Consider the following 21,582-nt stretch of genomic DNA (forward strand, 5'->3'; position numbering starts at 1 on the left):
ATTCTCACGTTTCCGAATAGCAAACGACGGTACCCACGCGGTATACAATACAAGTCATGTATGCAGTGACCAACACACGATCAATTACAGTTATGGGTGCTACAGAAACGTGAGAATAAGTAACCATTTGTGGCTAGCATTACGATATTGTCTGTCTGTAGGTATATGTAGGTATAGGTGTATGTACTATTTATGCAACTTCTTAGCGGTTTTCCCGATTTCAACATTATCGATTTGAAAATTATTACTTTAAAGCAGAGTTTCCCAAACTTTTTTGTGTCGTAGACCCCTTGCCATGTTTTTCCGTGTTGGGTAGACCCCCTACTTATTTGATATTGATTTTCTATATCCTACAACTTACACAATTTTATAAACAATAATAATTAATAAAATTGTGTATTTTTGTTATTTTATTTTAAAAAAATAATTTTATTATTTTTTACTTCATAGTTACTTTTAAAATAATGTATAGTATAAGTTTTGATATTATAATATAATATGATGTAAAAAATAGGTACTATCAGTGTATGTGTTATGATCCACTATCGTGGAAACCATTTTCATTTAATGGACCCCCAAATTTTTTTTCGCTGACCTAGACCCCTTGCAGTTTGTCATAGACCCCTAGGGGTCGATATAGACCACTTTGGGAATTACTGTTTTAAAGCATGAACCGCAATAAGGGCAGCGTGGCCCAAACCCCTCTATTTGGGCTGGAATAGGCTAATTTTCTGTATTCTGAGAGGCTAGTCTATATCATACGGATCTCCTGAACCGGTTTTGGAAATTATTTTACGAATAGAAACCTTTATTTGCGAGTGTCATAGTGTGACGTGTCAGTTCGCAGCAGCAGTGATTGTACCAATATTTTGTAGCAGAGGAAACATCTCGCGCAGGTCCCAGGACTTGTGACTTTGGGAGTAGGTTTAAAGGACTATTTCAGAATAAATAAAAAACCTTCAATGCCCGACATGTTGTCCATGCCTACACTAAACAATTTATGATACACAATAATTACAACACAAAACATTATTGCACAAAATCACTAACGCGACTGGCAGGTTGACGGTGTCCACGCTGCCTAACAAACAACTGAGCTCATGTCGTCAATGAAACCTCCCCTCCACATTAACATAAATAATGAATGGTAACATCACCTATAATCGAGGAAGCTTTAACAATAGGCCATATTCTATCCTCACCGGGAAATTAGAAATAATCATTAGAAATATGATTAATATAATATTTTTCAACAGGTATCGGCTCTATAGTGTGGTTAGTAACAGCAGAGGTGTTCGACGGACCGTCCCGAGCATTCGGCATATCCATCACATCCATATCAACTGTGGTGGCTATATTCTTCACCACCAAGTACTTCGCTCTGATGACGTCAGCGCTAGGTCCTCATGTCACGTATTGGCTCTTCAGTGCCGTGTGCGTTGTGATTGGCACTCTGATAGCGTTGTTCGTGCCGGAGACTAAGGGGAAGACATTTAGTGAGATACAGAGAGATTTGGGAGGTGAAACAGAGGAGAAACATGATAAGGAGAGAGCGTAATTGAGTCGATACAATTTTTTTTTCTAAGAAATGATTGATCGATCAATGGAAGTTAATGAATCGATTTGAGATTTACAAGTTTTTTTTCTTGCGTCGTTTATATTATAAACGACGCAAGAAAAAATCTTAAACAATTAAAAACGACTTTCACCCATCTGTTTAATGTATGAAAAATGTTATAGATCAAAATTAGGATGTTATAAAATATGTTGCGAGGGTAGTTTGTCTCAAAAACTCATTATTGATAGACAATTATAGGTTGATCAGGATTTTTTTAAAAATAAATACTCGCAATATGTTTAAGACGTAGTAAATTTTAAATAAAATACTAAATTAGTGAATAGACCATCAGAACATGAGGAAAAATTATATGATATGACATTTACTTTTCTGTTGCCATATACAAAACTTATGTATCAATAATAATTAGTTATATTGTTATTCATTATGTTTATATATTTAACATAAGCTACAATTTTCAGCCCTTTTAGTTCTAAGTTAATATAAAGTTAAGTATAAATTAAAATAGTATAAAGTGTAAATTAAAATTTCTAAGTTAAGTATAAATACTAATTGTTACTATGAACTTAGCTGTGTTTCTATAAATATTATTGTACTAGTGACTAATTGTAATATATCAATTTATAAGTATTGTGTAAGTTATATTTTGTGAATTATTTTTATTATTAAATGTCTCGAAATATTTAAAATGTCTCTTTTTCCTATTTAAAATCCAATTTTTGGTAGTAGGGGTCAATAAAGAAACGTTTTATTACTATGCAATTCAACAATTTTCTTAGGTATCTTGTTAAACCCATTATATTTCTCATATTAGAAGAAGAAGAAGAAGAAGAAGAAATATACTTTATTGTACATTAAAAACAAAAATAAACAATAACTTATAATAAAATACTTAGACTTAAAATAAAATAAAAAATATCGTATAAAGTGACGGGTAGCAGCGACAGTGATTGCACCATCATTTTATGGTAGAGGAAACACCTCGAACAGATCCCAGGACTTGTGACCAGGGTGTGGGTTTAAGGGATCCCTTTAGAATGCATTAACACTCACCTCCCCTTCCACTCTAAGCAATTTATGATCAATAATTACAACACAAAACATTATGGTACGAAATCACTAACGCGACTAGCAGCGTGACGGTGTTCACGCTGCCTAACAAAGAACTGGACTTGAATCATCAACCCTTTTATTTATACTATCGATGTCGTAACAACTTTATACAATTACCTCCTTTTTATCTATAAGTACCTTATAATAAATCTGTAGACAGGTTAATTCTGTAGATTAAATACATTTCCAAAATAACTATCAGGGGGTGATTAGTGATCGATACTGATGTTAAAAATGCAATCAGTAAAATTTTTGTCTGTCTGTCTGTCTTTTCGTTATAGAAACAAAAACTATTCGACGGATTTTAACAAATCTTGGTACAATTATTCTTCATACTCTAGAGCAGGTTATAGTATGCTTTTCATTACACTACGATGAATAAGAGCAGAGCAGTGAAGGGAAAAGTTGGGAAAAAGGGAGAAGTTACTCCATTATATTAAATAAATAATATTAATAAATTAATAATGAACTGAACTGAACTAAACTCGTAACACACGGTCATGTCATGTCCGTCTTTATTAATAAAACCAAAAATTAAAAAAGAAACAAAGTTCATGTAAAAAGGCACCTTTATTTTACAAAAAAATATATAAAAAGAGTTACAACAAAATACAAACAAGTAAATTTAAATTTATTACATAAATCACATATGTTTGGGGTAACCTAACCCTGTAACCTATATCTTAAAAATAAACATTTTTATTACAATTTTAATGCTGTGATACCATAAAGCTAATATACAAGCTATATACAGCTACCCGAGAGCTATAAGCTCTATATTACACCGTCAAGCATTAAATAACATGCGCTTTAAACATCTATCATCATTATTAACCCATATTCGGCTCACTGCTAAGTTCGATTCTCCTCTTAGAATGAGAAGAGTTAGGACTATAGTCCACCACGCGGGCCCAATGCGGAATGGCAGACACACACGCAGAAAATTATGAAAATTCTCTGGCATGCTATAAGGATGAAAAATTTTAAAAACCCCCGAGGATCCTGAAATTATAATTCTTTATTATTCCGATTTTCATCAAACATGTCCAAGAATACTCGCACATAAGTCACCCTTCATACAAAAAAAAAATTGAAATCGCTTCATCCGTTCGGTGCCACAGACAGACTGACAGACAGACATGTCAGACTTATAACAACCCCTCTTTGTGCGTCGGGGTTAAAAATAGATGGCGACACTTAAGCAAAATACATAAATGTACCCGCGAATACAGTGCCGGGTTAACGTAGGCGTCCACATATCCGTACGAATCGGTATCGAATTTTTAATTTTACGGTAGATAAAATGTGTTTCATTCGATACGTACGATGCGGATCAGTGGACGTCTACCATAAGGCGTCCGCAGACCTATAAGTCGAACTAAATCGTAAATAATGCAACTAACTCCATACAAGCTAGCAGTCTTAAGTTAAATAAAACAGGTGACAAAACATACATGCTTTACAACATTATTACATGTAATATTGTAATATAACATTATGACATTAATATAACATAGCTGTATGTTATAATTATCGTACAATATAACATGCCTACAATTACAAGTCTGGTATGGTTTACGTAAGTTATATTACACGTAATATATTTTAATTAATTAATGTAAGATATTAAATAACGCATACTAACAAACAATATAACTAAATATAGCATGTTATACCCACATTTGATAACATTGTATCATAATACAATGTGTCATTTTTTTCTTAAAAAAAACATTTTTTTTTCCAAAAGTACTACCGATATACCTCGAATCAAAGAAATTCAACTGTCGAATTAATTATTTATCAAAGTAAATGAAGCCCTAATACCTCACAATAGAAATATACATGTAATGCAGATTTCAAGATCCAATATTAATTTTTGTAAACTTTAAATATCGACATCCTATTAAATGACTTTAAAGGTCGTAGCTCACTAAACCAACCCGGGACCGACCCGCACCGCCTCGCCTCGAGTGGTTAGTATTATTCATATGGATTTGTATGGGCATGCGCTCACTACATCAACTCCGACCATCACCGGATCGCCCCGCTAGCGAGGTGTCCACGCGCCGACATAGCTCACTGTTGACATGCTTGCCTCGCGTGAACTGCGAGTTGACAACGCGGCGTCCATCCGTGGTCCACCCGTTGACGACAAGTGGACACCTAGCGACGAGGCAATGCGGGTCGGGTGCTAATGAGCTACTTTAATACTCAAAAATTACACCCTTTTTAATATTTATGAGGGTCCATGTATCCAGTCACAAGGTTCTAGTAGCAACTCTTTACTAGAGTTCCAAAAAAACCAGTAGAATATAAGGCAAGACCTTTTTTGAAGCGTAATCTCGTTGCAAAAAGTTTTATTAATTTACTTATAGTGCCATACCATAACATTCTTCCTGAAAATTAATTAATTAAACAATTTGAACTTGACTGTTTATATGAGATTTCACCTCTATAAAACCAATATCTCACTAGGTTTAAGTCGCTTTCGAATAATTGAAGAACTTAGTAATTAACTGTTAATTTTCTAGAATATCCAATAAATTTGTTGAGCGTAAATTCATTGTTATATAGATATTCTAGAAATTCTTATGTCTTCAAAATATTTTGTTTTTGAGTTTTGAATTTGCCTTATATCTTCCTGTATCGAAGTCTCAAGAAGCATAACGCCAGGGTACCAATGATCCAACCAATGGTTATGAGGAATCCACCATAGATGTCAGGGTTAGTGAAGGGTATGCCTTTCTCCATCAGATCTCGAAGGGACTTGGCGGGCAGAGTGAAGGGAAGAGCGAAGGAGATTAGACGCAGAACGTTTGGCATCCCTTCTATTGGCCAGAGGATTCCTGTGGATAAGAAATTCAGTTTTAAGCTTACATATCTTACTCCAAGGTTTCTTAGGCTTACACAAGCGGGTCAGATCTTTTTCTTCCCAGAGCCACTCAGGCTCAATTTCAAAGGCTCTATAGCCGACCTAAGGACCCCAGTTTATTTTCATGACTGGCGAAAGATCTCACGGTCAAAAGTATACCTTGGTCCCTTAAGTACCCGAGAGAAGTAGGTACACGAGTCGAAGTAGTGGCTCAGTAAACAAATAGACAGTGGTGGATACAGACGTCTGCATAGTTAAAGCGTAGCAGTTATGCCCATGGTATCTGGGACATACTACTGTAATTAATTAAGTAAACCACAAATTTGTTCCAGTACCTCATACACTAGTGATTACCTACAGTATAGTAAACTTACCACATAGTAAAATCATGGGATAGAAGCTCCCGGTAGCGATGAAGAAGGACAAAGTGTAGCTCGAGCAGAGCACCGACAGGAGGAACCCAAAGCACATTCCGCCGAGTCCTTGCAGGAAGAGCAGGCAGGCGATCGTCACCAGGGAGCCCTTGTAGGGTAGCTTGTAGCCGAGGTACGCCACTATCATCATTTCGAAGGTCTGGAATAAATTAATAACCTTGTAAATCCACGTTTCGTCGAAGTTTCTAGGACAGTGAAGATGTGAAATGACCTTCTGGCTTATGTGTTTCCTGACACTTGACTTGAACACCAAACCAAGAGTGAATAGGCATCTTCTAAGCAAGCGCGCACCAAACTTGACCTTATCATTGCTTCTCACCAGACATGATTAGTAGTCAAGCAGCTATTCTGAATAAAAAAAAACTAAACTGCCTATTCGAAATGGCCACTATCTCTCCCATAAATTGCGCTACGCTGCTCCAATGCGAATTGACGAGCTTTGACGAGGGCCTTTAGCTATGTTGAATATCGATTATATCTTAGTACAACCTAGAACAATAACATAGAAAGTATGGGAATAATATAACCGATAGATATGTTGATGATATGACCTATCGATAACAAATACCACTCCCATATATTTTTTCGGTTTTCGAAGCGCTAGCATGGAAAGACAATCGATTGATCAACATCGATGTAACATGGGTTAAGGTGAGCTTTCCTTTTACCGGCTTACCGGGCTCGCTGAGATACGGACTTCCAACCCAACTTGAAACCAGGATATCATGATCCGAAGGCGTATCAGTAACTGGACTATCGAGACAGTTATTGGGTAAATAAAAATGGAGAGCATCAATTTCCATTGAATTAGAGAGGAATGGGAGACCAGATCCGGTTTGGGGTATGCACCTCCACTTTTCAGTTATATACATTTCAAGAAATTAAAAACCACGTGTCTCAAATGGTAAAAAAAAACATTGTGAGGAAACCTGGATACCTGAGAATTTTCTTAACTCCAATCCGCATTAGGGCAGCGTGGTTGACTAATCCCTCTCATTCTGAGATAACAGTGAGCCGCAAATGGGAGACGAGGAGATTTGATTTGTAGCTTATGCCGAGAAAAAGGACATACACATAACGTCTGTAGCATTTACATAAGGAAGTAATATTACCTGCACTAATATAACAATGGACTGCAGCACTATGTGCACTTGCAGCATCTCCTTGGGCTGCACCCCCGCCACCGCGCTGCGCTCCCACACCCCCTCCAGCCGGTCAGAGATCATCAGCGTTGACGTCACGATGGCGGCCAGGAAGAAGATTATTCTGCAACATTTACAGGGATATGGTTTAATGAAATCGCGGCTTCTGAAGGAATGTGATCCTGACAAAAAATTATACACAATTTTTTTTGTTATAAAGAAAAAAATCGGTTGTATGTAAAGTTGGTTTACTGACAATAGTTGAACTTGACGATATCATGAGAAAATACTGATGGAGTGGTTGCATTTTTCAAAAGAAAATGTTCGTTTTTCTAAAATACTGCTTAATATACTTCATAAACCAGAATATACTTTATTTCTTGTAAAAAAGTTGGCAACCCTAGAGCGAGAGAACGACGCATGACGTCATATTTTTTCGAGGGAGCCGACTGCATCGAATTATAAGACGTTGTCACGTCAAAAGCTCGCGTTTGACCACAATCTCACGTGAAGGTAAGTGTAGATGTGGCTTAAGGTGGAACATGCTTGCCTAGAAGATGCCTATTCACTCTTATCTTAAAAATGCTCAAGTTGTAAGAATTATGAAATACTGCTTTCAGGAGAGTGTTCCATACCCTAGCCATGCGTATTTTAAAACAAAGAAGCAAATAGCTTCGATCGAGTTCTAGGGATGTCAATGACATAGGGCTGGAAATTGGACACCTGGTTTCTTGCAGTGCGATGGTAAAAAGGTGACAGTGGTACGTGCTCAAATAGCTCCTGTGCACACTCTCCAAAATATACCTATTTTGTAAAAACCGAGAGACTAGCAACGTTCCTTCGATGACCAAGGTTTTGAAGTTTTATCAGAAGGGTTGAGTCTTCGTCTATCGGTTTGTAAATGTCACTTTCTAGGCCTGACGAACTCTTAAGCGGACGCTCGCTATATCGCTTTAGCCGTCCTAATTCGGCCGTCTATGTATAGTACTAAGTATATTGTACTAGGTAATACAATAACTTACGTCACCATAACACCGGGCGCCATATACGCTACTATCTCAGCATCAGCTACCCCGAAGACAGGCTCTTCGAATCTTACTGGAATCTGAAATCAGTAATGAAATCGTAATATATAAATGCGAAAGGTCAAGATATCTTAAAAACCGCTTGATGTACAAAGTTGAAATTTGGCAGGGATGTAGTTCGTAGGTAGTAGTGAGGGAGCCGGATTTAGACGGTCTAATGGCTTTATAAGATGCTTTTTATTCGTAGGTTCGAATCCAGTAAGGGGCATGTTTTCAGTTTTCAGTTAAGTATGTGAAAGTCATTTTAAGAATTTGAATATCAAGTGTGAAAATGATGAGATCACCTGAACCAGATCTTCATTCTTCTGACACGCCCGCATGGTGCGGCGAGCGAACGCCTCGTAAGCCTTGTGCAGTTGTAACTTTACGAAGTTCGTGATCTGATGGTCTGAAATGCAATAGAAACAATGAGGATCAATTTGCATCAAGATATCATCATTATCAGCCGATGGACGTCCACTGCCGGACATAGGCCTCTTGTATAAACTTCCAAACATCACGGTCTCAAGCCGTCGGCATCCAGCGGCTCCCTGCAACCTGCTTGATGTCCTCGGTCCATCTAGCGGGGGGTCGACTAACACTGCACTTTCCGGTGCGGGGTCGCCATTCTAGCAACTTCGGACCCAACTATGTGCCATGCCCATTGCCACTTCAACTTCGCGACTCACTAATATGTTGATGACTTTGGTTCTTATGCGGATATCCTCATTTCAGAGTCGATCACGCAGAGAAACTCCAAGCATAGCTCGCTCCATCTATGACTCTGAGACTTCTTATAAGGCTCATAGTTAGCGACTCAGCGAGTTAGCTTGTACATCAAGGTATGGGATGCGCCAAATTTCGAGTCCGTTCTGTAAGAAGTGGTTGTTGCGCAATGTACAAAACATATTCCTACGAGGTTTTATTATACTATGTGGGTAGTTTAGTATCTTACAACTTAACAGCGGACTGGAAGTTCGGCGCATACTAATCGTTTGTCCCTTTTGTACTTTATTTAGCCCTCTCTCCACCGGTCATCTATACTAATATTATAAAGCTAAAGAGTTTGTTTGTTTAAACGCGCTAATCTCAGGAACTACTGGTCCGATTTGAAATTTTTTTTCAGTGTTAGATAGCCCATTTATCGAGGAAGATAAATGGGCTATATTTTATCCCCGTATTTCAAGGGGAACGGGAACCACGCGGGTCAAACCGCAGCGTCATCTAGTCACCTTATATAAATATCAGTCTACAATTACAACTATAATTCTCTGGCTACCCACCACTCATATCGATCCATGCGCTAATAGTGCTCTCCTCAACAATATCGTCCTCCGCATGACCCTCCGTCACCCGCAGCGCGAGAGCGTCGCTGAAGTTCTGCGGGAAACGAAGCGCGCCGTACACTTTGCGCTTCGCCACCGCGTGCTTTGCTTCTGCCGTCGTGTTGTACATGATCTGGAAAAGAACTTCGTTATTAGCTACTTGCCAAAATTACAATTGCACCCGTGGTCTAGCACAGCGGTTCCCAAATGGTGTTCCGCGGAATCCTGAGGTTCCGTGAAAAGCCCTATAAGTAAATCGTTTCAATTGTGATAATATTAATTGACGTAATTTATTATTCATTTTCAATGAACTTGTTTTAAGATATTGCATTCCAAAATTCCATGGCACCATTTAGGAAGAGACATAAGAGTTTTCCGTCTTTACTTTACTTCTTCTTCTTAAGCTAGGGTTCCGGCAAAAATTGGTGAAACAAAAAGGGTTCCGAAGTCAAATAAATTCGGGAACCGCTGGTCTAGCAGACAACCGCCACCCGGAGTCTCAAACCAGTGAAAGTTATCTTCCGCCTGGCTCACAAGTCTTTGTTGCCAGAGATATCGCAAACATTAATTGACAAGGTGAAATATATTCTGCCATGTAGTCTGTCACAAGAATTTCACGCCCGAGAAAAGGTATTAGAAATATCCCTTTGAAATTCGCTCGAAGTTCGCAAATATGTCTTGGCAAACGGCCGCGTGGCGCAGTGAGTAGTGACCCTGCTTTCTGCATCCACGGCCGTGGGTCCGATTCCCACAACTGGAAAATATTTGTGTGATGAGCAAGGGTGTTTTCCAGTGTCTGTGTGTATTTATACATTATATAAGTATTTATATGTAGTATATAATTGTATATTAATATTATAATATCAACAATCTTAGCACCCATAACACAAGCTACTCTGTATGCTTACTTTGGGGCTAGATAGTGATGTGTATTGTTTAAGTATATTTATTAAAAAAAGAAAAAAGAAAAGAAAAGAAACATCTGCCGGCTGACACCGAAATTGAGTAAGTGCAAGTGTGTATACTCACCATTAATGACAATTAAAGTTGTGATAGCCCAGTGGATGTAGCCTATGATTCGGAGGGCGTCCACCTCTAATGTAAGAAATTGAATATCATGTGCCTCAAACAGTGATGGAATAACTTCGTGAGGAAACCTACATACCAGAGAATTTTCTCAATTCTATTCGTGTGTGAAATCTGCAAATCCACATTGATTGGCCCAGCGTTGTGGACTAACCAAACCCCCTCATTCTAAGGAGACTCTTCCTCAATTAGCTGAATATGGGATGTTAATAATGAAGGTATACTAACAGTGAAAAGTTTCCGCTTCTCCATCTCCTCGAGGAACCAGCAGCTAAGCATGTACTGCTCGCACGTCTCGTCCTCACGCTGCGCAACGTATGTTATGCTCTTATTTCTGCAGATGTCGATGCCCACTGAAACGTTAAGACACTAATTAGGGTCTTAAGGTGCTGGTATAGCGACTCTACACTAGAAAACGCAGTGTTAGATCCAACACCATGTGACTGATGACATCAAGCGAATGACAAAAGGCCTATGTCCTGCAGTGGACGTCCATCGGCTGATATGATGATGATAAGTTCAGGTCGAGTTTTAAAAATACCATCGTCCGGCCTTAGACTAGACAAATAGAGTAGCCTGAAATTATGTCAAAGCTCCAAATTGCCCTCTTGTAAGCCGTGATAGCCCAGTGGATATGACTGCCACCGATTCCGGAGGGTATAGATTTAAATCTGAAGCATGTACCTCCAACTTTTCAGTTGTGTGCATTTTAAGAAATTCAATATCCCGTGTCTCATACGGTGAAGGAAACGTGAGGAAACTTGCATACCAGGGAATTTTCTTGATTCTCTGCGTGTTTGAAGTCTGCCATACGCTATTGGGTGAGCGTGGTGGACTATTGGCCTAGCCCCTCTCTGCAGTGAGCCGAATATGGGTTGATAATGAAGAGAGAGGTGTGAGCTACTGAATCATTAAACATAGGCTGCTTATGATGATGACGATGATGATGAAGATGTTGATAATGAAGAGAGAGGTTTGAGACCCTACTAATATTATAAACGCGAAAGTTTGTATGGATGTTTGGATTTTTGTTACTCTTTAACGCCGCTACTACTGAAGCGATTTGGCTACAATTTAGAATGGAAATGGATTTTTTTCTGGTTTAACACATAGGCTACTTTTTATCCCGAAAACATCCACGGTTTCCCGAGATTTGCGAAAATTGATGATTTTAATGATATGAATGTTTGTTACTCTTTCACGCCTCGACTACTTAACCGAATTAGCTGAAATTTGGTATTGTGATATATTATAGCATGGATTAACACATAGGCTACTTTTTATCCCGGAAAAATCCATGGTTTCCGAGGGATTTGTGAAAAACTAAGTTCCACACGGACGAAGTCGCGGGCGTCCGCTAGTACTGAATCATTAAAGGTAGGCTGCTTATGATGATGATGATGATGATGATGATGACATTACGTGGTGACATCGCCGCTTCGTGGTTGACGACAGCCACGTGCAAGTCTCGTGGGTCGTGACCGATGGCGCTAAAGAACGCTACCACTTGCACTATCGGGAACAGGATCGAGAATATTAGCCCGCTGAAACAAGAAAGAACAATTTTATAGAAACACAGATTAAAGAATAATAGGCAGATAGAGCGCTCAAAAACTTAAGAAATAAGATGGAGTATTTTTTTGATTATTATATTAATTAACGTAATTAATTGTTAGTGTTAAACTTTGAAATACAAATTATGAAAAAAGTTTGTATGCGGATGTCAAGAAGACATTTGATATTTTTTTTGTGTTTCACCAGCTTCACCACGCTTGTAAAGACTTATTCTGGATCATTCTTTATTCTGTGTATAGAAAATAAATATTAGCTTTAATGGAACTAACCAACCAACTGAGTAAAATACTAGAAGAAGAGATCAAAACTGGGTACTTAGATTATGAAGTATTTATTTTAATAACTAACAAGTTGCTTGATTTGTTGATTACAAAAAAAGTCTTCTTAAGTCTGTTTTTTCCCTCGGGCGCGTACTAAGCGGTTTAGTTCCTCTTTCCTTATACGCACTGCAAAGATGTGGAATGCTCTCCCAGCTTCAGTTTTCCCCACCACCTACAATATGGGTATTTTCAAGACAAGAGTGAATAGGCATCTTCTAGGCAAGCGCATTCCACCATAGGCTGCATCATCGCTTACCATCAGGCATGATTGCAGCTAAGCACTTGCTTATTCAAAATTAAAAAAAAAAAAAATCATAAAAGCCAGTGAAAAGCTGAGCTATGTTATGTTGGTTCTTCTGCGGATCTCCTAATTTCTGATTACATCACGCAGAGAAACTCCAAGCATTGCTCGCTCTGTCGCCCGGTGAGTGAGATTGAGCCTTCTTTTGAGGTCTAACCAAAGATCAAGTTACTTAAAACACACTATTCGAAGACTTTAATCTTCAGGCACTGAGGAACTTTGGACGAAAAGATGTCTTGGAGTTTTCCAAGCATCGGTCTCTCTGTCACCCGCTGAGTGACTTTGAGCCTTCTTTTGAGGTCTAGCTAGCGATCAAGTCACTGGCAACACACTATTCGAAGACTTTCGTCTTCAGGCAATGAGGAACTTTGGACAAAAATATGTCATGGAGTTTTCCAAGCATTGGTCTCTCTGTCGCCCGCTGAGTGACTTTGAGCCTTCTTTTGAGGTCTAGCTAGCGATCAAGTCACTGGCAACACACTGTTCGAAGACTTTCGTTTTCAGGCTCTGAGGAATTTTGGACGAAAAGATGTCATAGAGTTTCCCAAGTATCGGTCTCTCTGTCGCCCGCTGAGTGACTTTGAGCCTTCTTTTGAGGTCTAGCAAGCGATCAAGTCACTGGCAACACACTGTTCGAAGACTTTAATCTTCATACACTGAGGAACTTTGGACGAAAAGATGTCATGGAGTTTTCCAATCATTGGTCTCTCTGTCGCCCGCTGAGTGAGCTTGAGCCTTCTTTAGAGGTCTAGCTAACTATCAAGTCACTCAAAACACACTGTTCGACGACTTTAATCTTCAGACACTGAGGAACTTTGGACAAAAAGATGTCATGGAGTTTTCCAAGCATCGGTCTCTCTGTCGCCCGCTGAGTGACTTTGAGCCTTCTTTTGAGGTCTAGCAAGCGATCAAGTCACTGGCAACACACTGTTCGAAGACTTTAATCTTCAGACACTGAGGAACTTTGGACGAAAAGATGTCATGGAGTTTTCCAATCATTGGTCTCTCTGTCGCCCGCTGAGTGAGCTTGAGCCTTCTTTAGAGGTCTAGCTAACTATCAAGTCACTCAAAACACACTGTTCGAAGACTTTAATCTTCAGGCACTGAGGAACTTTGGACAAAAAGATGTCATGGAGTTTTCCAAGCATTGGTCTCTCTGTCACCCGCTGAGTGACTTTGAGCCTTCTTTTGAGGTCTAGCTAGCGATCAAGTCACTGGCAACACACTGTTCAAAGACTTTAATCTTCAGGCACTAAGGAACTTTGGACGAAAAGATGTCATGGAGTTTTCCAAGCATTGGTCCCTGTCACCCGCTGAGTAACTTTGAGCCTTCTTTTAAGATCTAGCTTACTATCAAGTCACTCAAAACACACTGTTCGAAGACTTTCGTCTTCATCAGGCACTGAAGAATTTTGGACGAAAAGATGTCATGGAGTTTATCAAGCATTGGTCTCTCTGTCGCCCGCTGAGTGACTTTGAGCCTTCTTTTAAGGTCTAGCTAACGATCAAGTAACTTTGCACACACTGTTCAAGGACTTTAATCTTCAGGCACTGAGGAATTTTGGACGACAAGATGTCGTGGAGTTTTCCAAGCATTGCTCGCTCTGTCGCCCGCTGAGTGACTTTGAGCCTTTTTTTGAGGTCTAGCCAACGATCAAGTTACTTAAAACACACTGTTCAAAGACTTCAATCTTCAGGCACTGAAGAACTTTGGACGAAAAGATGTCATAGAGTTTTCCAAGTATCGGTCTCTCTATCGCCCGCTGAGTGACTTTGAGCCTTCTTTTGAGGTCTAGCTAACGATCAAGTCACTCAAAACACACTGTTCGAAGACTTTCATTTTCAGGCTCTGAGGAACTTTGGACGAAAAGATGTCATAGAGTTTTCCAATCATTGGTCTCTCTGTCGCCCGCTGAGTGACTTTGAGCCTTCTTTTGAGGTCTAGCTAGCGATCAAGTCACTGGCAACACACTGTTCGAAGACTTTAGTCTTCAGGCACTGAGGAACTTTGGACGAAAAGATGTCGCGGAGTTTTCCAAGCATTGGTCTCTCTGTCGCCCGCTGAGTGACTTCGAGCCTTCTTTTGAGGTCTAGCTAGCGATCAAGTCACTGGCAACACACTGTTCGAAGACTTTAATCTTCAGACACTGAGGAACTTTGGACGAAAAGATGTCTTGGAGTTTTCCAAGTATCGGTATCTCTGTCGCCCGCTGAGTGACTTTGAGCCTTCTTTTGAGGTCTAGCTAACGATCAAGTCACTTAAAACACACTGTTCGAAGACTTTCTTTTTCAGTCTCTGAGGAATTTTGGACGAAAAGATGTCATGGAGTTTTCCAATCACTGGTCTCTCTGTCGCCCGCTGAGTGACTTTAAGCCTTCTTTTAGGTCTAGCTAGCGATCAAGTCACTGGAAACACACTGGACGAAAAGATGTCGCGGAGTTTTAGCCGAGCTGTAGTATGTAACATTTATAGGTATGCCATTTGTAATTCACCTCACGTGACATACTAAACGTATTCATACAAACTGTGTTTCCGTTATCTCAATTTGGATAGCTACGTGATGAATAGGTATCTATTTATCCGTATGTGGATATGTTACCTTGCAAACGCATACCTGCTATGACATATTTGTTCCGGATATAATTGTACATCATTATCATTGACTAACATAACTGTGGCCCACATAAAAAGGCTTAAAGTCACTCAGTGGACGATGGACCGAGCTTTGTTTGGAGTTTCTCTGCGTGATTAAATAAGAAATGAGGAGATCCGCAGAACTAAAGTCACTGACATAGCTCAGCGAGTCGGGAAGCTGAAGTGGCAATGGGCAGGCCACATAGTTCGAAGAGCCGATGGACGTTGGGGTCCCAAGGTGCTGGAATGGCGACCCTGCACCGGAAAGCGCAGTGTTGGTCGACCCCCCACTAGATGGACCGTGGATATCAAGCGGGTTGCAGGGAGCCGCTGGATACTCGCGGCTCGAGACCGTTTTGTTTGGAAGTCCATGCAAGAGGCCTATGTCCAGCAGTGGACGTCCATTGGCTGTTAATGATGATGATGATCATAAATTTTTTCATTATTGACAGCAGATGGACGTCCACTGCTGGACATAGGCCTATTGTGTAGGCGTGAGGGGTCGCCATTCCAGCACTATGTGGCCTGCTCATTGCCACTTCAGCTTCGCGACTCGCTGAGCTATGTAAGCGATAATGGTTAGTCTGCGGATCTTTTCATTTCTGATTCGATCACACGGAGAAGCTCTTAGCATACTCGCTCCATCGTCCGCTGAGTGACTTTGAGTCAGTCTGTTATATCAGTTGAATCAAATCATACATTACGTTGTACAGGTCAGCATGGTAAGCAGTGTTGCAGCGTATGGTGAAACGCGTTTGCCTATAAGGTGCCTCTTTACTCTTGACTTGATACCCATATTGTAGGCGGTAGGGACAACTTAAGCTGGAAGGGCATTTCATAATTTCGCAGCGCGAAACAGGAACGAAGAGCTAAAACGCTTCCTACGAGTACAAGGGACACCAAATACGTACTACAATATCTTGTAAATATGCAATCGCGGGCGTCCGCTAGTGATATATGAGTAAGTACCTAATATACTCGCAGGTATTAACCCTTAAATGCATGATTTATTCTGACCTCTTGAAAAAATCTTAATGTTTACTTAATGACCTCTTAATGTTTCTAAACAAAGTAAATAAATTTAATACAGTGGAGTATTACCCAGGATGTCTTGAAAATTGCTGTATACTTTTGATTAAAACCGCTTTGTATCTCCCTTTCTTTCCGTTTTTAATTCTTTCTGGCTTTTCTTTACTTGTTAATACCTGAAACCAATAAGTTTTGTTTTAATTAAAAAACTAGAAAATACAAAATAAGCATTTGTGAGGACATTTAAATGCTCCTCGGCCCTCATACTTCAACTTTGCGATTCATTAAGCTATGACACTTTAGTTCTTCTGCAGATCTCCTCATTTCTGATTTCATCATGCAAAGATACACACGCTGGCCCAATGCGGATTGGCAGACTTCACACACGCAGAGAATTAAGAAAATTCTCTGGTATGCAGGTTTCCTCACGATGTATTCCTTCACTGTTTGAGACACGTGATATTTAATTTCTTAAAATGCACTTAACTTAACTGAAAAGTTGGAGGTGCATGCCCAGGACCGTATTTTAACATATGCCTTCCGAATCGATAGCAGAGGTTATATCCACTGGGCTACCAATACCACACACGACAAATTGAATCTTTTGAAATTTGACTGATGGGAGGCTTCGGCCGTGGCTAGTTACCACCCTACCGGCAAAGACGTACCGCCAAGCGATTTAGCGTTCCGGTACGATGCCGTGTAGAAACCAAAAGGGGTGTGGTTTTTATCCTCCTCCTAACAAGTTAACCCGCTTGCATCTTAGACTGCATCATCACTTACCATCAGGTGAGATTGTAGTCAAGGGCTAACTTGTAAAGAATAAAAGAAAAAAAGAAAGGGGAATCAAAAACACATCTTTTTTTTCATTCCTTACAAGAATAGCCCTTGACTACAATCTCAGCTAATGGTAAGTGATGATAAAATCTAAGATGCAAGCGGGCTAACTTGTTAGGAAGAGAATGAAAATCCACACCCCTTTCGGTTTCTACATGACATCGTACCGGAACGCTAATTATTCGCTTGGCGGTACGTCCAGTACCATCAATGATAATTTTATACTATAGATCAGTTACGTGTCCCTACAAAATCATCGCAAAAATTGCACATGCACAATTTTGTCTTTAATTCCATTATATATTTATGTTTATATAGTTTTTACACTTCCTGAACACACAACTTATTATTTGCTTTTGAGTGCCTCATTTTTCATGCGCTATAGTAACACATCCAACAGTACTTAATATCATTGGGTAGGGGTACCATAATGACTAATCACTTACATCAGTACTACTGGTGACAACGTTGAAGTCTTCCCGCGACTGGTAGCGGCTGTCGTTGACTATACTGCTTTCGGGGATCACATCTGGGGAACCCGTGAGCGCTGGAAATAATAAAAGTGGTTGAAAAAAAAAGTGGTTAGTGGTTAGAATTAGTAAAATAAGTTCTCGTTGTTTCGTAATAGATGGCAGCAGGGTTATTATAATGAATGAATGAATGAAATATACTTTATTGTACAAAAAGAATAATAACAAGCAAGAAAATAACTTAAAAACTAATGTACAATTGGCGGCATTATCGCTATTGAGCGATCTCTTCCAGACAACCAATCGAAAAATATTATACATCTCGGTGTACCATTCAAATAATGAGTCACTACGTTTTTCATCATATTTTCGTTTAATAATCATCTAACGTCGTATTTTCAACGAAATGACATAAGTATCTTCATTTTACGTAAAGTGACAGTAATATAAAATAAAATAAATAAATAAATAAATATACACATCACTATCTAGCCCCAAAGTAAGCATACAGAGTATGTATATGCTTAGCAGAGTATATGCTTGTGTTATGGGTGCTAAGACAGTTGATATTATAATATTAATATACAATTATATACTACATATAAATACTTATATAATGTATAAATACACACAGACACTGGAAAACACCCATGCTCATCACACAAATATTTTCCAGTTGTGGGAATCTAACCCGAATATAGATGTGGTAGTAGCAACTAGTAAGATTATTTCAGAAAACCAATTAATTGTCATGTTAGTATTTATGGAAATTTAGAAACAATAGGGATGATGACAGTTTTTTAAATTGTATACAAATTAAGAGTATGCTAATAGTAAAGCAATTTTGTAAAAGTATATTTTCCAGTTGTGGGAATCTAACCCGAATATAGATGTGGTAGTAGCAACTAGTAAGATTATTTCAGCGAAAAACCGTTGATTACGTAATTTCGTTAAAATAATTATGCTGTGTGATCGTAAAACAAAAAAATCACTGCCATTTGATGTAAAATGACGTAGTCAAGATCATTTCATTGTAATAACTATGTTAGAAAAAGCCGTGATAGCCCAGTGGATTTGACCTCTGCCTCCCATTCCGGAGGGTGTGGGTTCTAATCCGGTCCGGAGCATGCACGTCCAACTTTTCAGTTGTGTGCATTTTAAGAAATTAAATATCACATGTCTCAAACGGTGAAGGAAAACATCGTGAGGAAACCTGCATACCAGAGAATTTTCTTAATCTCTGCGTGTCAAGTCTGCCAATCCGCATTGGGCCAGCGTGGTGGACTATTGGCCTGACCCCTCTCATTCTGAGAGGAGACTCGAGCTCAGCAGTGAGCCGTCTCATTATCAATGAGATTGATAATGATGAATAAAGAAACTACTCACTCGATCTTCTCCTGTGTGTGAGTTCGTGTTGCCTCAACGCCATCTTCAGGAAGGCATCCTCCAGGTTGTTGCAGTCGTACCTTCGGAGGATTTCCTCTGGAGAATCCTCGTCTAGGAGTTGACCGTCTCGCAATAGGCCAATCTGAGAATTTAAAAAAAACTTATTAAACTACATGCCTACGATGGCCAGATATATAACTCGTGCGCATTGATAAGCATGTGTTAGGAGTATCTCTGCGTAATCGAATCAGAAATGAGGAGATCCGCAGAAGAACCGACACCGACATAGCTCAACGAGTTGCGAAGCTGAAGTGGCAATGGGCGAGGCACATAGTTCGCAAAGCCGATGGGGTCCCAAAGTGCTGGAATGGCGACCCCGCACTAGTAAGCGCAGTGTTGGCCGACCCCCCACCAGGTGGACTGATGCAAGCGAGTCGCAGGGATTCGCTGGATGCAGGCGGCTTAGTATCGTGATGTTTGGATGTCCCTACAAAAGGCCTATGTCCTGCAGTGGACGTCCATCGGCTGATATGATGGTGATGATGATTGATAAGCAACCAAATAAAACCAAACAAACAATAGGGTACAGAACATAGTCTGAGATTATATAATGATTTATTTATTTTGCTATCATCCGCGATGATACCATAATGACGTTGTAGAGTCAACATCTCCTGAGGATGCTCCGGTTTCGGGGTGAAACGTACGTAGAGAGTATTTTGCCGGACCTGGGTGACGTTGTCGCATGGGTTCGTCGACTTTTCGCGGATGATAGCAAAATAAATAAATCATTATATAATCATGATGAACTTCCGCAAAGTAACGCCTGCTTCTATCCAATATAGTCTGAGATGGCATACATTTTGAAATCATCATGTATCAAAGTACACAAATTGAAATTGAAATAAAAAGGCCGTCTATATTAAAAAGTCATCTATTTTTAGCTAATTAATCAGTCCCAAAGTTGAACACAAATTATTATTCTTATAGAAATAATCAATAATAAAAAAGAATCAAAAATCCCTATCTCACCCTACCCTAGTGGGTAACAGTGGTATTCATAGACGTTGTGGGGGCACCCCCAGGAAATCATTCACCCACTGAATGTCAAATTCTCAAACAAATAGAGGTGAAATTCGACACTCAGCAGCTGATTGATCCCCTGAGGGTGCCCCTACAATGTCTATGAATTCCACTGTAAGATGGCATATATAAACATGCAAAACCAATTAATTGTCATGTTAGTATTTATGGAAATTTAGAAACAATAGGGATGATGACAGTTTTTTAAATTGTATACAAATTAAGAGTATGCTAATAGTAAAGCAATTTTGTAAAAGGAACAGGGTATCTGCGATCATTACTTTCGGAGCTACAGGGATTTAAAGGGTCAGATTTGCGGCGCTGCCGCGGATCCCTGAAAAACGCCCCATACAAAATGGCACGAACTAATGACGTCGTAGGTGACGTGACCGTTATGATCGTTAGATTTGTATGTGCGTTCAAACAAAATTACTAATATCTTTGTTATTTGCGCGTTTATGTTTATAGTTCATGTATAAAAAAAGTCACATTTAATGTAAGGAAGCTAAAACTGCATGAATTTTCATCTAATTACGATAAAAAAGATTTTTAATAGATTTTGAAATTTTATAATCTCATTTATATTGCAAATATCCAGACAAACTTTGCTTTTTATGTATAAATTAGTTAACATTGACCCTATTTACCCGAATGTATCATAAAAATCAATTTATTCAAACCTAGTCATCATCCCCATTTAGAGACAAACATCACATATAGGTACAAACATCATTCGAGACAGGGGTCAAGTTAATGCGCACGAGCTGTACCAATACCTGAGGATCTTTTTTTTTTATTTTTTACAAATAGACTAGACTGCAATCTCACCTGATGGTAAGTGATGATGCAATCTAAGATGGAAGCGGGCTAACTTGTTAGCCGTAGGATGAAAATCGCTGAACCGATGAACGCTAAATCGCTTGGCGGTACGTCTTTGCCAGTAGGGTGGTAACTAGCCACAGCCGAAGCCTCTCACCAGCCAGACCTGGACTGATTAAGAAAACTATAGGTTTTCGTTCGTTCGGATCATGCGTTCGTTCATTCATTCATTAAATCATTTATTCAAACTTTACCTGTTTATAATAATTATTATCTTAATATATAAAAATGAATTGCTGTTCGTTAGTCTCGCTAAAACTCGAGAACGGCTGAACGATTTATCTTATCTTGGTCTTGAAATTTTCGTGGAGGTGTAGAGAAGGTTTAAAAGGTGAGAAAAATTAGAATAATTGCTGGGAAAACCATAAAAACAACCTTTTTCTATTTCTCATATAAATGTTTAAGAGTCAAGGGGTAGGGGTAGTAGTGCACATAAGTCAAAGCGAAGC

At 39.2% G+C, this 21,582-nt stretch overlaps 2 protein-coding genes across 3 annotated transcripts in view; one reads left to right on the top strand and one right to left on the bottom strand.

Moving 5' to 3' along the window:
• The window catches only part of LOC112046231 (facilitated trehalose transporter Tret1), a 35,359-nt gene extending 31,689 nt beyond the window's left edge, over positions 1 to 3,670 (top strand). The window contains exon 7 of the mRNA XM_024082806.2: positions 1,257 to 3,670. Coding sequence (XP_023938574.2) covers positions 1,257 to 1,558 — 302 coding nt within the window. The 3' untranslated portion in view covers positions 1,559 to 3,670. The remainder of the gene's footprint in view (positions 1 to 1,256) is intronic.
• The window catches only part of LOC112046230 (ABC transporter G family member 23), a 58,648-nt gene continuing 40,309 nt past the window's right edge, over positions 3,244 to 21,582 (bottom strand). For both annotated transcript variants that reach the window (XM_024082805.2, XM_024082804.2), the window contains exons 6-16: positions 19,172 to 19,313; positions 17,762 to 17,862; positions 16,551 to 16,654; positions 12,041 to 12,162; positions 10,847 to 10,971; positions 9,491 to 9,665; positions 8,513 to 8,616; positions 8,166 to 8,248; positions 7,114 to 7,267; positions 5,942 to 6,140; positions 3,244 to 5,541 (exon numbers count right to left, since the gene is read on the bottom strand). In XM_024082805.2, coding sequence (XP_023938573.1) covers positions 5,327 to 5,541; positions 5,942 to 6,140; positions 7,114 to 7,267; positions 8,166 to 8,248; positions 8,513 to 8,616; positions 9,491 to 9,665; positions 10,847 to 10,971; positions 12,041 to 12,162; positions 16,551 to 16,654; positions 17,762 to 17,862; positions 19,172 to 19,313 — 1,524 coding nt within the window. In that variant the 3' untranslated portion in view covers positions 3,244 to 5,326. The remainder of the gene's footprint in view (positions 5,542 to 5,941; positions 6,141 to 7,113; positions 7,268 to 8,165; positions 8,249 to 8,512; positions 8,617 to 9,490; positions 9,666 to 10,846; positions 10,972 to 12,040; positions 12,163 to 16,550; positions 16,655 to 17,761; positions 17,863 to 19,171; positions 19,314 to 21,582) is intronic.

This window comes from Bicyclus anynana, chromosome 24, assembly GCF_947172395.1.
Source record: "Bicyclus anynana chromosome 24, ilBicAnyn1.1, whole genome shotgun sequence".
Lineage (NCBI taxonomy): Eukaryota > Metazoa > Arthropoda > Insecta > Lepidoptera > Nymphalidae > Bicyclus > Bicyclus anynana.